Here is a 15,582-nt window from a genome sequence, read left to right on the forward strand (position 1 = left end):
ATATTGCATTTTAGAAATATATATACGATGACGTATATATATATATTTCCAAAATGCATTATCCTGAGACAACACTTTTTATTTAAATGAATGATAATAATATTTATTTTAAGTATTTAATTTTGATAATATTAATCCTCGTGTGTTATTTATTTACTAATTCGTATATCTGTGTAACGGGCAACCCTAATTTCACCTTGCAAAGGTCAAACGTATACTTATACAGCTCAGCAGCCGGCTGAATCTTGACATCAATTGCAATTTGCAAAGGTTAAAGAAGTCATATCTTACTGAATTTTGCTTTTTGAACAAGGTGAGTTAAACAAAACTTTGATTTGCAATTTACTGATATCTAAGTATTTTGTTTGTTTTTAAATAATTATAATAGCAGGATGTTCTTGATTAAACGGAAAAAAATATTAGATAATCTCATATAATAAAATGTTTAGTAGTTAGTATTATTTAAAAGACATTCAAATTTTTAATAAATTTGTAACTTTTAATCGTGTTATTATCATTAATATTTGTCCTTTGATATCGACAGGTGTTTAATACAATACATTACAATTTATTTAAAATGGCTATCAAGTCAATTAAAGCTCGTCAAATTTTCGACTCCCGTGGTAATCCCACCGTCGAAGTCGATTTGGTAAGGATGATTAATTTTCGCAATTTCCTTCATAATAATCAATGCATGAACACAGATTTATATAAATCTTGATCTTAGGTGACTGAACTTGGTCTCTTCCGGGCAGCAGTCCCATCTGGAGCCTCTACTGGTGTTCACGAGGCTCTTGAATTGAGAGACAATGTCAAGGGCGAATATCATGGTAAAGGTGTTCTAACTGCCATTAAAAACATCAACTCAATTATTGCTCCAGAACTATTAAAACAGAGTTTTGAAGTAACTCAGCAGAAGGAAGTAAGTAGTACTAAATAAATATTTTTTTTCTATGATTTTTTCTATGATCTTCTATATAAATATTAATATTTTTTGTTCTAAAATATATTCATTGCCTATAGATTTTAAATGAACAACAATATTTTGAAGCAAAGCACATGAGTTTATTATTACAATAATGTTATACTGAATCTTTCAGATTGATCAATTTATGCTTAATCTTGATGGAACTGAGAACAAATCTAAGCTTGGTGCCAATGCTATTCTTGGTGTTTCCCTGGCTGTAGCTAAGGCTGGTGCAGCAAAGAAGGGTGTTCCCCTGTATAAACACTTGGCTGATTTGGCAGGCAACAGCAATATTGTTCTGCCAGTGCCTGCATTCAATGTCATCAATGGTGGTTCTCATGCTGGCAATAAACTTGCCATGCAAGAATTCATGATATTGCCTACAGGTATGTATACATATATACTAAATAAATAATATGGTTCAAGTAATTAAAATAGGAATAAGTTTATTTGATATTTTATTTTAACTATTTTTATAGGTGCTGCATCATTCAGTGAGGCCATGCGTATGGGCTCTGAGGTATACCATCATCTTAAAAAAATTATTAAGGACAAGTTTGGTTTGGACTCTACTGCCGTAGGTGATGAGGGTGGCTTTGCTCCTAACATTCAAAACAACAAGGATGCCCTGTTTCTTATTCAAGATGCCATCAAGCAAGCAGGTTACACTGGCAAGGTAAAATAGAAAAGAAGCAGACAAAGTACTTCATACCCTTTAAAACTTGTATTACATAAATTCATGCTTTTTACTAGATTGAAATTGGAATGGATGTAGCAGCATCTGAATTCTTCAAAAAGGGAGCATATGATCTTGACTTCAAGAATCCCAACTCAAACCCAGCTGACTATCTATCATCAGAGAAGTTGGCTGAAGTATACTTAGACTTCATCAAAGACTTCCCAATGGTCTCAATTGAAGATCCCTTCGACCAGGACGACTGGTCTGCTTGGGCAAGCTTAACTTCCCGTACACCAATCCAGATTGTGGGAGATGATCTTACTGTAAGTCATTTTGATTTAAAAAAATACATATCCTAATTATATTCTTTAAACAACTATAAAACAAAACTTTATTAATAAAAAAATCTATGTAGGTAACCAACCCTAAACGCATTGCAACTGCTGTTGAGAAGAAGGCATGTAACTGTTTATTGCTTAAAGTGAACCAAATTGGAAGTGTTACTGAGTCCATTGATGCCCACCTGCTGGCTAAGCAAAATGGCTGGGGCACTATGGTATCCCACAGGTAAAAATATATAAATTATTTTATTTTACAACATAAAACATAGTATAAAACATATTTCATCATGCTCATACTTGGATTGTTTATCAACTGATAAGAAATAGTTATTGATAATGTTATGATGAATATTTATAAATATCAAGAAGATTTATATAATATTCAACATGAAAGACAAATCAATAATTAACCTGTAACCTCTGTTACCAGAGTACACAGTGTTATTTATTAAGAAAAAACATTACCTTCAATTACAAAAATAGTACATTATCTGTGTTTTTTTTATTAATTGTTTTGAGGTTTATTCAGGATGTTAGAATAGACACTTGAAATTGTATCGCATATCTCAAACAAATTCTCATGACAATCATACATAGTCTAGTACAAAAGAGACTAATGCTATACATAATACAATAAATAATGTTTTTATAATATTAGCGAGTGAATTAGAGCTATGGATATTATATAATTGTATGAAATGTGCAATAGGCTATATATTCATCTTACTATACATTTTATATTATTTAGTAAGGCTTAAGGAAGGAACCCAGTAAAAGTTTTTTTTTTATTTCTAAAAAATTTCAAATTTAAATAGCGCGCGAAAACGCGGACAATATGGCGCTGCAATGGGGTCGTCGCTTTCCTGTATTTTAATCTGTGGTACATATAGTAGAAAAGCAAAGTTTACAAGAAAATAAATTGATCATAAGCCTAGCCAATCAGGAGCGTCTTGTGTCACGTGACAAACATTTAAAAATAGTGCATTTTTATTTATGGATGTTTGAATAAATTAAGCATTATTTTTAACTTTCATTATATATACTCATTACATAATATATATTCATTTCAATAATTGTCATTTTATTTATGTTATGGTCAAAAACCCTATTATTAATATCCATCTATACTTAATGTAGTGATTAATAAAGTAATTGTTCCAAAAATTACAGGTCTGGTGAGACAGAAGACACATTTATTGCTGATTTGGTAGTTGGTTTGTCTACTGGACAAATCAAGACTGGAGCTCCATGCCGCTCTGAACGTCTTGCTAAGTACAACCAGATTCTACGCATTGAGGAGGAACTTGGAGCAGCTGCCAAATATGCTGGCAAGAACTTCCGTAGACCTGTTTAAATATTCGTATATTTATGTCAAGAGTATATTTTAAAAGTTAAATCCTTTTTTTATATTATTAAATAACCCATACTCTTATTAATTATATTGACAATACTAAGTGTATATTGTCTTTAGATACTGAAGTCATATAATGATTTTATATCAGATGTGTAACTGGTTTATACAGAAATTATTTATTATTGCAAATGCTTTTAAAATTATTTGCTGTGGCTTTGAGTAAATGTTGAAAAGTGTGATTATTTTAATTTAAGTGAAAGTGAAAAATGTAATAGTTTAAATAAACCATAAATGTATAGTAACAGCATTTTTTTTTAAATATTAATAATGAATGAGTTGTATATTCCTGCTTTATTTTGATTGATACCATGTTTTTGAAAGATATACAGTACTTTGAAATATGTATTAGCATCTAAACATACATATACAAGGATTCGCCTCTGCTTAATCACTGAACTAAATTCCTCTCCTGCTTGATTTCCCTTTTCCGTCGCTGTGAACGGGTTTCCTGGTAGTATCCTTATAAATCAATGCTTTATGTCTGCGATATATATGGCGACTATATATAATCGAAAGCCGGTTTTCAACGAGTGCTTAACTAACCGTATTTTTCGTTAAATAAAAAAAGGGCTTTTATAATAGTATACTTTATCGTATAGCTTCTTGGTTACTTAATTAACTAAAAATAAAGACACTGAATTTTGAAAATGCATGCATAAATGTGTAGAAAAGCAATAAGGGGCGATGTCACAAATTTAGGAATCTTTTACCAAATATTTTTATTCAGATTCGTCATAGCATCGCTGTAACGAAACAGCAAATGCAATTATGTAGCGTCTGTAAAGTTATGATAGAAAAACCTTAAATTAAAAAAAAATATACGTTCTCCTATTTATCTCTAGCGTATTACGTACAACTAAGTCCTTGTATTATATATTTATATAAGAAAACTTTTCATGATCGACTTGACTATCATATAGACACCGGATACGTAACCACAATTACTTATTTACAATTGGAAGGTTTCCTTAACAACTATGGCGACATTCAAAATTTCATGTTTGTGCGATCCTATAATGAATATCATTAATTTTATTTAAGACCTCGATCATTCATATCTCATCAAATTGAACAACATCCCTTATATCCTTGTACCGTCTTTATGCCACAAATGGATAGTATAAAGGTGGTATTGAACTGAAACGCTGACCACAGTGGATACTAGATCTTACTCTTGTTGAGTTTTTTTATGATAGATTAGCAGATGAACGTAATTTTCACTACCGCCCATAGATCGAATACCGCCAATAAAATCGCACTGTAAGAAATATTGACCATTTTTCACCTTTAGAACTAAAGATGTTATGTCACTTGAACCTTTATTTTATGTTATATTGACTCACTCACTTTTCAAATCAAAATACAATAATACCGAGTATGGGTGTAGAATATCTAATAAGTGGGTGGTTAGGTAACCTATAGAGACAAGTTTGCCTTTAAGGAAGGAGTACGCTCTTTTCTTTAAGGTTCCCATGTCGTATAGGTTTGGAAAAATGGCCGTCGTTAAACGAATAATGGGGTGTAAGGGGAGGGGGTGTAAGTGGAGTCGACAACAACCTAGGCTCCCTACCGTCAACCTCACCTGCTCGTGGTGCATCCTGCTAATCAACGAACGAGGCTCTGGCGACCGAAATCGTGGCGGTATAACCACACAAATGCTGGAATCCGAAAATGCTAATCCTGATAGCGGGCAGCAGCGCTATTAGTGAAAGATTCCAGCCACTGCGGTCACCAACCCGCCTGCCAAGCGCGGTGACAAGGCAAAAACCCCCCTATGAGCGACGACACAAATTCACGGCCCCCAATTCCCGGTAATCGCACTATTCCTGGCCACGGTACCGGCCATGGTAACGGTGCGATGGGGGGTGCTAAGAATCCCCGGGCTACGGCAGGGCGACTGTTTCTGGCCACGTATAATGGACGCTCTCTGCGGCTGGACGAACACCTGACAGAATTGGAAGTAGAGCTAAGTCGTATTAACTGGGATATAGTAGGTCTATCAGAAATCCGAAGACAGGGCGAGGACACGATAACACTAGATTCCGGTCACTTACTCTACTTCCGAGAAGGACACCAACCATCCCAAGGTGGCGTCGGCTTTTTGATCCACAAGTCACTCAGAAGCAATGTCGTGGAGGTTGGCAGTGTGTCGGCAAGGGTGGCATACCTTGTCTTAAAGATAACCGAGAGGTATGCCTTGTAGGTAATACAAGTGTATGCCCCAACGTCTACATACACTGACGAAGAGGTCGAAGCCATGTACGAAGACATAGTGAAAGCTATGTCTCGTACCAGTACCTTCTACACAATTGTTATGGGTGACTTCAATGCCAAAGTGGGAGTACAAGAAGATGGTGAATCGAGGGTAGGAAAATTCGGCTATGGGCACAGGAATCATCGGGGGCAAATGCTGGTAAACTTCCTTGAGGCATTATTTCTGATGAATTCATTTTTCCAGAAAAAGCCCCAAAAGAAGTGGACCTGGCGAAGCCCCGATAACACAGCGATGAATGAGATCGACTTCATTTTATTCAATAAACGCCAAATATTCAGGGATGTCACCGTGATCAACAGGGTAAACACTGGAAGTGATCACCGCCTGGTAAGAGGCACCCTGAATATTAACACTAAAATCGAACGATCGCGGTTAATGAAGTCGACTCTAAGACCAACTCAGCCCCAAGTCGAAGCTGGTTGCGAAAGCTTCCAGTTGGAACTACAGAACCGATTTGCCATGTTGGAAACCAGGTAGGACATTGACGACGCCACCAATAGTCTGGTGCGTGTCATCCGCGAAGTGGGCCAAAATTGCTTTCGACAAAAGAGCAATGGACGTAAGTCGAAGCTCTCAGGCGAGACTCTGAACGAGGTGAAGAGGAGACGAGAACAGCAGAATATGACGCCATCTGAGTGTCAGGCACTTAACAGGAAGGTTAAAAAACTAATAAGGCGTGACACAAGACGAGCTAATACCCGGAATATTGGAGATGCCATAGCACTCAATAGGGGCTCAAAGGTTCTTGCAAAGTCACATACCTCCTGTTGTCACCTGACAAAACTCAGAACCACACAAGGCACAACTGTCACGTCAAAACCAAAGATTCTCGCTGAAGTCGAAAAGTACTATGGCGATTTATACTCATCACGAGTATCTCCACCTGAGTCCCACAGTGTGGATGACCCACGAGCCAGACTGACACGCCACCTATCAGACGATCTTCCCGACATCGATTTGGGCGAGATTAGGATTGCTCTCGGACGGCTTGGAAACAACAAGGCTCCAGGAGATGACGGAATTACCTCAGAGCTTATTAAAGCAGGAGGCACACCAGTTCTGAGAGAGCTGACTAACATCTTCAATTCCGTCCTCCATAATGGTACTACACTGAAGACATGGAGCAGAAGTGTGGTGGTTCTGTTTTTCAAGAAGGATGATAAAGCTCTTCTGAAGAACTACCGCTATTTCTCTTTTAAGCCATGTTTACAAGTTGTTTTCGAGGGTAATCACGAATCTTCTTGCCCGGAAATTCGATGACTTCCAACCCGTTGAGCAGGCTGGGTTTCGAAAAGGCTTCAGTACCGTAGACCACATACACACACTTAGGCAAATAATACAGAAGACCGAGGAATATAATCAGCCTCTATGCCTAGCGTTTGTGGACTACGAAAAAGCCTTCGATACCATTGAGACCCGGGCTGTTCTTGAATCCATGCAGAGGTGCCTAATTGACTATCGGTATATCCAGGTGTTGAAGTGTTTGTACGAAGCCGCAACCATGACCAAGTACAAGATCAGAGCACAAGACCAATCCAATTGCATCGCGGGGTAAGACAGGGGGATGTAATCTCCCCGAAACTTTTTACCAATGCATTGGAGGACGTCTTCAAAACGCTCGATTAGAACGGACGCGGCATTAATATCAATGGATAACACATTACACATCTGCGATTTGCCGACGACATTGTCATCATGGCGGAGACTCTGCAGGATTTGGAAGAGATGCTAAACAGCCTGAGCGATTCTTCGAGACGAGAAGGTCTCGGGATGAACATTGAAAAGACCAAAATTATAGCAAACAATCATGTAACCCCGGGACCAGTGGTCGTAAATGGCTCTCCACTTGAAGTTGTGCAGGAATATATCTACCTGGGCCAAACTATATAACTTGGCCGGCACAACTTTGAGAAGTAGGCTAAAAGAAGAATACGTTTGGGCTGGGCGGCATTCGGGAAGTTGCGTCATATTTTTGAATCGTCGAATCCACAGTCGCTTAAGATCAGGGTCTTTAATCAGTTCGTCCTACCTGTAATGACTTACGGTGCCGAAACGTGGACACTCACCGTAGGACTGGTCCACAAATTTAAGGTCGCTCAGCGAGCGATGGAACGCGCGATGCTTGGGGTTTCTCTGGGCGATAGAATCCGAAATGAGGACATTCGCCAGAGAACTAAAGTCACCGACATCGCGCGGAGAATTAGCTCGCTGAAGTGAAAGTGGGCTGGTCATGTCTCCAGACGCATTGATGGCCGATGGAGCCGACACGTGTTAGAGTGGAGACCGCGCTTAGGCAAACGTAGTGTAGGGCGCCCTGTGACAAGATGGACCGACGATTTGAAGAAGGTGGCGGGCACGGGATGGATGTGGACTGCCTAAGATCGGGATGGTTGGCGTTCTATGGGGGAGGCTTTCGTCCAGCTGTGGACGGCAAAATGCTGAAAAAAAAAACGAAACGATTTCAGACACAAGTTTGTTCCGGTTTTCTTCGACGTTTTCCCGAAAATATTAGCACGTCCGGTATGTAAGGTATCTACGGTAGTGTCGTCTGCATAGCAGTGAATGTTCCTGATTTGCAACATATCATTTATATGCCGAAGAAACAGAGTGATGATAGAAAACAGCCTTGTGGAACGCCAGCATTGACGAATTTTAAGTTAGAGCATGCACCGTCGACAACGACCCTGATTTTCCGATCTTCAAAAAAGCTGGTAATCCAATTGCATAATCGCCTGGGTAGCCAATAGGGAGAAGGCTTCGATTTGTTCAAGCTCCCGAGTAAAAAGCAACAGGTTTATTTTAAAATAATCATGGATATATTAAAATTATACATCATTTATACAATTTTTTTTAAAATAACACTGACTACTTTTTTTATGTTTAAATGAGCAAGAAGCTCTTCTTGCTTGACATCAAGGTGGGTGAACTTTGAATTTTTGAGAGATGTCCGAAGGTGAAAATTAGCAGCTGGGATTAATCCGAATATATCCTCGGAACATTTCCCATGAAAAATTCGGTGGAAGATGTAGAGTGATCCAACATCTCTACGCAAAGCCAAAGGATCAAGCAGGTCTGAAAGGGCCTGATCGTCGATAATTCGAGACTTTCTACTTTGGTTATAGTCAAATGAGCTGGTACCGGGGAGCACCCGCCCAGAGGTGAAAGCAGTATTCCATGTGGGGTCGCATTTGCGCCTTGTATAGTCTTAGGCGATGGGCCGACGTGAAATACTGTCTTGCCTTGCTGAGCACACCGAGCTTTTTTATGCCAATTTGGCTTTGCATTCCAATTTAGCGCGGAACTGAAGGAGGCTCAATATATCCACGCCAAGTATTCTGATACTAGCTGTGGCGGCACAAACGAGATTTTTTCAAAAAGTATCGCGAATTTTGAATTTTCGCGGGTTACGTATATTCGAATTTCGATCTTTTTGTGGCTTTATGTTGGTACCCATGTCTCTCACTCATGCCGACAAGCTCGGCCATTTTTAATGTTCACTTAATTGTTGACAGCTGCTTTGCTTGCACGTGTTTTGGATCGTCTTCGATTTTTACCTATTAAAAAAATGGATCATATAACCTGTATCAAATTTTGTGTGAAAAAATAAATTAAGTGCGCGGATGGATTCCGAATGTTGACTGGCCTACGGAGAAGCTACCTTGGACCGAAGCAACGTTTATCAGTGGTACAAAATGTTTTCAGAAAGCCGAGAAGATGTGCAGGACGAAGAGCGTGCCAGGCGCCCGAGCACTTCAACAAAAAACGAAAAAATTACTGAAGTAGAGAAAATAATATTGGCCAATCGTCGAATCTACGTTAGAGAAGTTGCTGAGGACCTAAACATATCGATTGGCTCGTGCCATGCGATTTTTATCAATGATTTGGGCATGAGACGGGTCTTCGCGAAATTCGTACCAAAATTGCTCAATGGCGACCAAAAACAGCATCGCATGAACATGGCTAATGAGATGTTTGACTCTTTTCGCCACGACCTAAATTTGTTCCAGAAGGTCATAACTGTTGACGAATTGTGGGTTTATGATTATGACGTGGAAACCAAAGCTCTATCATCTCAATGGAAGCTGTCGCACGAACCAAGTCCGAAAAAAGCGCGCCAAGTTCGGTCGAATGTGAAAGTTTTGCTAACCGTTTTCTTCGATGCAAGATCGTGGTACATCATGAGTTCTTGCCACAAGGTAGAACGGTCAATAAGGAATATTACCTGGAAGTTATGCGAAATTTGCGCGAAGCAATCCGCCAGAAACGCCCGATTTGTGGAAGAACGAAAATTGGCTTTTGCACCACGATAACGCCCCTGCTCACAAATTGGCCAAAAACAATACACTAATGATGCCGCGGACACCGTATTCCCCAGATCTGGCCCTCTTTTTCTTGTTCTCTAAACTAAAGAGGCCCATGAAAGGACGACGTTAAGCTACGCTTGACGAGATAAAGACGGCATTGAAGGAGGAGATAAACAAAATGATTTTTAGAAGTTCTTCGAAGATTGGAAAAACCGTTGGCACAAGTGTATAATATCTCATGAGGATAACTTTGAAGGGGACAAAATAGGTATTCATAAATAAATAAATAATTTTTGAAAAAACACAAAATTCGCGAAACTTTTTGAACACACCTTGCGCATGCACCAGAGATTACGACTTTAATGCCCCCGATCTCCCAAAAAGCTGGTGATTCAATTGCATAATTTCCTACGGTAGCCCGTAAAAAGGGATCTTCGAAAGAAGCGCTTTGCGCGATCGATGCGATCGAAGGCCTTCGCTATGTCCAAACTGGCCGCCCATACATTCCCCTTGCTGCTTCCGCCCATCTATATATGTATATGTTAAATAAACTGGTGACCTTCTGATCACCGGCTGAACGACCCCGTTAGAAACCGTACTGGTGGTCATTAATCAGCTCGTACTCCTCTTGGTACCGCAGTAGCTGGCAGTTTAGAATTGACTCCATTATCTTGGCAAAAAGGGAGGTGATGGCTACAGCCCTATAATTGGACAGGTCTGAGCTGTTGCCCTTAAAAGAGCCGAGATGGCCGAGTGGTTGGAAGGCGTAAATATATATAGAATTCATCTCGTGCTCGTTGAAGGAAAACATCGTTAAGAAACCAGCATGTGTCTAATTTTATAGAAATTCTGTCACATGTGTATTCCATCAACTCGCATTGGAACAGCGTGGTGGCGTATGTTCCGAACCTTCTCCTCAAAGGAAACGGAGGCCTTTATTTACATTTAAATTTACAGGCTGTTGTTGTTATTGAGCGGTTGCCCTTTTTAGGGATCCCATGCACCCAAGCAGTCTCCCAGGAGTATGCAAAGAGCGCCGACTATCCGGTCTCTTACGTTATTATACATATGTTGTCAATAAAATATACAGTGCAACCTTAATACAACGTACCTCAATATAACGACTTCCTCGATTTAAGAAAATTTTCGCAATCCCCTTAAATTGTCTATAAGAGTAAATGTAAAATATATCTTTACATTGCGAACATTTTTTGCGAACAACCTCTTTATAAAGAATTTTCAACTATCAAGAAAAGTATAAATACCTCTAATTAACGAATATTGAAATCAATAAATACTTACGTTTTGTTTGTTCGATATTGTTTCAAATAAATAAATAAATAAATAAATAAATAAATAATTGGTATCATCTAACTTGCGATTTTAAATTCAGTTTACGCGATTTATCTAAATAAGAAACAAAAAAATAAACCAAAGAGCTCTAGAAAAAGCCCTATACCTACTTAAATAAGGCCGTACAAGCGGTTAAAGAAGGCATGAGTAAAAAATTAGCAGCAAAGACCCATCTAGTGCCGAGAGTGACTTTGCAATATAGGATTAAGAATTCTGAGCAACAGTCACTTCCAGGTCCTCCCAGTATTCTGAGACAAAAGGAAGAAAAAGACCTTGAAGATTGGAATATACTTAGTTGTAGAAAAGGTTTGCCAAAACGGAAACATGATTTGATCAGCAGTTTATCGAACTTTCTGAAAACTACCAATAGGGCCAGCGTTTTTAAGAACGGCGACAAGTGGTACAAATTGTTTCTTAAATGACACCCAAACATTTCTGTACGCACACCTGATTCGTCACGACTATTTATTGGCAAGTCTTTGTCCTAAGACGGGAGTTGTTTTGGCTCCTAGAGGCGAAAAAAATGTGTATGAGCTAGATAGACACTGCGCCAGCCAAAACTTCCTTGACGGTAATGTTCACATTTTCTGATAACGGAGATCTCACACCTCCGATGGTTATATTTCCAAACAAGCGCCTATCATCTGACATCACTTCCAAGGTTTCGTCAGATTGGGGTATAGGGCTCGGTGATAACAGGTGGATGAAGGTCGAAGTATTTCACGATTAAATCGAGAGTGTATTACACCCTCACTTAATCAAGAAAGGCACTCAATTCCCCGTAATTTTATTTGTTGACGGTCAAAAGACTCATTTAACATTTGCCATTAGTGAACTGTGTAAGAAGTTAGGAATAGTCCTGATTGCTTTATACCCCAACTGTATCAGGTTACTGCAGCTAGTTGATGTGTCAGCATTCAATCCATTGAAATCTGATTGGCAGAAAACTGTTTTGGAGTGGAGGCGAAATAATCCAGCAGTAGCTCTCAGTAAGATTAATTTCGTACCACTTCTAGAAAAAACTATTAGAAACACGATCTCGACATCAACAGTTATTAATGGATTTAAAGCTACCGGTCTTTGTCCATAAAATATGAACGCCGTAGACTATACAAAATGTCTCGGAAAAGCAAATATTCCGCAAGCATAAACTTTAAATAAACGATATACCAATAGCGATGACAAAAGAAGACTTTAAAAATATAGTGAGAGCAAACAAAATGAGTCAAATTGAACTAAGTGTACTACTACCAGAAGAAACATATTTGAAAAAAATTTGGAACTTTTTCACGGAAGCGCAAATGGATACAAATTTAAACATAATTTCCAGCCAAAAAGATGCAGACATGACATTAGAAGCCTTGGATATTGAAAATATGCCACTTTTTATAAGTGAAGACGTGAGAAAGGAACTTTCGGATGGCATTCCTTAACCTGTCCTAGAAATAACGGTAACATCTGATGTCTACAACGAGAGCAATGATGACGAGTTATTGGACAATGCACAAGGAGTTTTAAAATTAATTCATAAAGCAGAAGTGTATGTAAATATTAAAAAAAAAGAAAATTACTGTTATCTCCCAACAAATTAAACACCCCACGAAAACAATCACAGAACAACAAAATTCCGAGTTTAACAAAATAGAAACAAAATATAATTAACAAAATAGTTTAACAAAATTACATTGATCCAATACCTGTAAGCATTCCGAAACCGTCTACTGCAATATTAAACCTTACACCTGAAAAATTAACCGATGTCCTCGTAATGCCAAAATCACATCAATGGGAAGGCGTAAGGAACATAAAGAAAGCTCCTTTCGTATTGACATCTGATACATGGAGGTCTATAGAAAGCGAAAAAATCCGCGTAAAATAGGAATAAGTAGAAGGCGTAAAAAGGAGAAGAGAAGAAAGAGAAAAAAGAAAATTAGAAGCAAAAACTAAACAAACAAAACCAAAAACAGCGAAGTTGAAAATTATAAAGAAAGACGAAAAAGTCAATGCACGTGTGAAGAAACTTCCGTCACCTGGAGAGTTGGACACCATAGATATCTCATTGATACCACCTGCAAATATAGATTGTAGTATAGTTGAAAATCAAGAGGATAAGGAAAATGGACGTGACTATACGAATTTAATACCTGAAAATAGGGATAGACAACAAAACAAGATATTATATACCGAATCTGAAATAGAGAAATATTTGACTGAATTTGATAGTTCTTACGTTTAAGTTATATAGTGATAAGTGATAATTTTTTTTCTTCTAAATGTTTACTGAATGTTGACCTATATTTTGATTTGATAATATTATGTATTATAACATATTATTTACTTAGTGGTAGGGCTTTGTGCAAGCCTGCCTGGGTAGGTACCACCCATCAGTTATTCTACCGCCAAATAATAAGTACGCAGTATTGTTGTGTTCCGGTTTGAGGAGGTTGCAGGCGCAAGGGACATAACATCTAAGTTCCCAAGGTTGGTGGCACATTGACGATGTAAGGAATAGTTAATATTTTTTTCAGCTTCATTGTCTGTGGGTGATGGTGGGAACTTACCATCAGGTGGCCCATATGCTCGTCCGCCAACCTATTCCTTAAAAAAATAAAATAAAATAAAATATATGAACCAAATGATTGTTAAGCGGGTGCACTGATAGTATTATTTTTATTTCTTGCTCTGAGTACCTACCTAGCTACATAAATAAAAGTGATTATCATATAAGCAAGTCTTTTTTTAATTAATCCTGGTCCTCGATGTGCATTTTTTTACTGATTAATCAGAGATGCCAATAAATGGGACTACGCTAATGCTGATAATTGGCCTAAATATGCCAGTAATTGGGAAAACTTTGAATTGATCAAAAATTGGAAAAAAGGAGGTGAAATAGGTGATATCTTATTTATTTAAAACGAAAAATAACTCTTACTCTGTAATTTTGATATATTTATGTTATTGGTAACCCTCCATAAAGATATTTTTCACGATTTAAGTGGAAAGTGATGCTTGAAATGCCAATAATTGAGTACCTTACCCTATGTATAATTATAAATTTCCTCTTGTAGGTTTGGTTATTAAAAATAAATTATAAAATTTTAAATCAGAAGTCAACACCGATGTTTAATTCGAATATCCGTTATACAACCGTGGTAACAAAAAAAAGGATATCGCCCATGGCTTCTGTATTCAATTCAAATCTTGGTTTAATGGCTTTTACGCTTCTGTATTACCAATTTGTCAAAAAGTGACAGTTGGCATTTCGTATATCTCTAAATTTGCGGTCAATGACAGCTTAACAATTTTTTTTTTGACAAGTCAAAATACATTTTTTTTCCTGTGTGATTAAATTTGATTTGACCCTAATTAATAATGGTGCGAATAACTGCTGTACTATCCAGAGTCCCAGTAATTAAATTTCGGAAAGGACTAGGTTCATCCAATGCCCCTTCGCCGCCTCCTGCTGCTGCAGGTCCTGCGGCAGCTTCAGCTCAATCGGTAATTATATTGCATTAAACCACCTTTTACTATTGTCATAAGTTCTTCAATTATAAAAGTAATAACACCAATCATATTAAATTCTATGGGTCTTGAGTTTGACATTTTATAAGTAGTCATTTTTCTCTTACGCAAACACCACGGCATTACGTAGAGTGATGGAATACTCGAAATTGTTATCTTACCAAATCGTAAATAAGCTAAACAGTTTATGTAATAACTACATAAAATTCATCAATTGAAAATGTCATATGTAGTTATTTTGTGTAAGATACAATATATACAAAGTTTGTTATCTGTGAATAGTTTAAAAAAAATGTATGTAATATTCAATTATTACTATTTTTAAATACTATAAGCAAGTTTTCATAAGTGATTTTATGAAATTATATTTCAGTCAGTTCAATCTCAACCTGCAGCAGCAATGAGCAGTGCTCCTATTTCTGACATTGATTTACCACTACGCTACAGAAGACGACCATTATCGCAAGAAGAGATCGATCACATCAACGGCGGAGGAGTTGTTTAGTTACCACCTTATTGTTTGTAGATAGAATTTAACTAGTCGATAATATAATTGTTGCAAGATATTTAAAAATGTGTTTAATCAATTTGTTTTATTTTTTTGCATTTAATGTATCCTCTTGATTTTAAAAATAAATGTAGATGCAAAGAAAAATGTATGTGATCCAGATTTTTATCCCAAAATTAAATGATCTGAAAATTTACAGCTAAGACACGTGACTTCAAA

General features: G+C 37.5%; 2 protein-coding genes across 2 annotated transcripts; both read left to right on the top strand.

The window, feature by feature from the left end:
* The first annotated feature begins 167 nt into the window (after positions 1-167).
* On the top strand, positions 168-3,643 carry LOC124533993 (enolase). The gene is made up of 8 exons (XM_047109593.1): positions 168-313; positions 545-649; positions 728-922; positions 1,101-1,353; positions 1,447-1,643; positions 1,721-1,969; positions 2,062-2,213; positions 3,158-3,643. The coding sequence occupies exons 2-8, from the start codon at positions 578-580 to the stop codon at positions 3,339-3,341; spliced, it is 1,302 nt and encodes a 433-aa protein (XP_046965549.1). The 5' UTR covers positions 168-313; positions 545-577; the 3' UTR covers positions 3,342-3,643.
* A 10,936-nt stretch (positions 3,644-14,579) lies between these two features.
* On the top strand, positions 14,580-15,438 carry LOC124534307. Its single transcript, XM_047110072.1, has 2 exons — positions 14,580-14,831; positions 15,229-15,438. The coding sequence occupies exons 1-2, from the start codon at positions 14,706-14,708 to the stop codon at positions 15,358-15,360; spliced, it is 258 nt and encodes an 85-aa protein (XP_046966028.1). The 5' UTR covers positions 14,580-14,705; the 3' UTR covers positions 15,361-15,438.
* The last annotated feature ends 144 nt before the right edge of the window (positions 15,439-15,582 follow it).

This window comes from Vanessa cardui, chromosome 12 (genome assembly GCF_905220365.1).
Source record: "Vanessa cardui chromosome 12, ilVanCard2.1, whole genome shotgun sequence".
NCBI classification, from domain to species: Eukaryota; Metazoa; Arthropoda; class Insecta; order Lepidoptera; family Nymphalidae; genus Vanessa; species Vanessa cardui.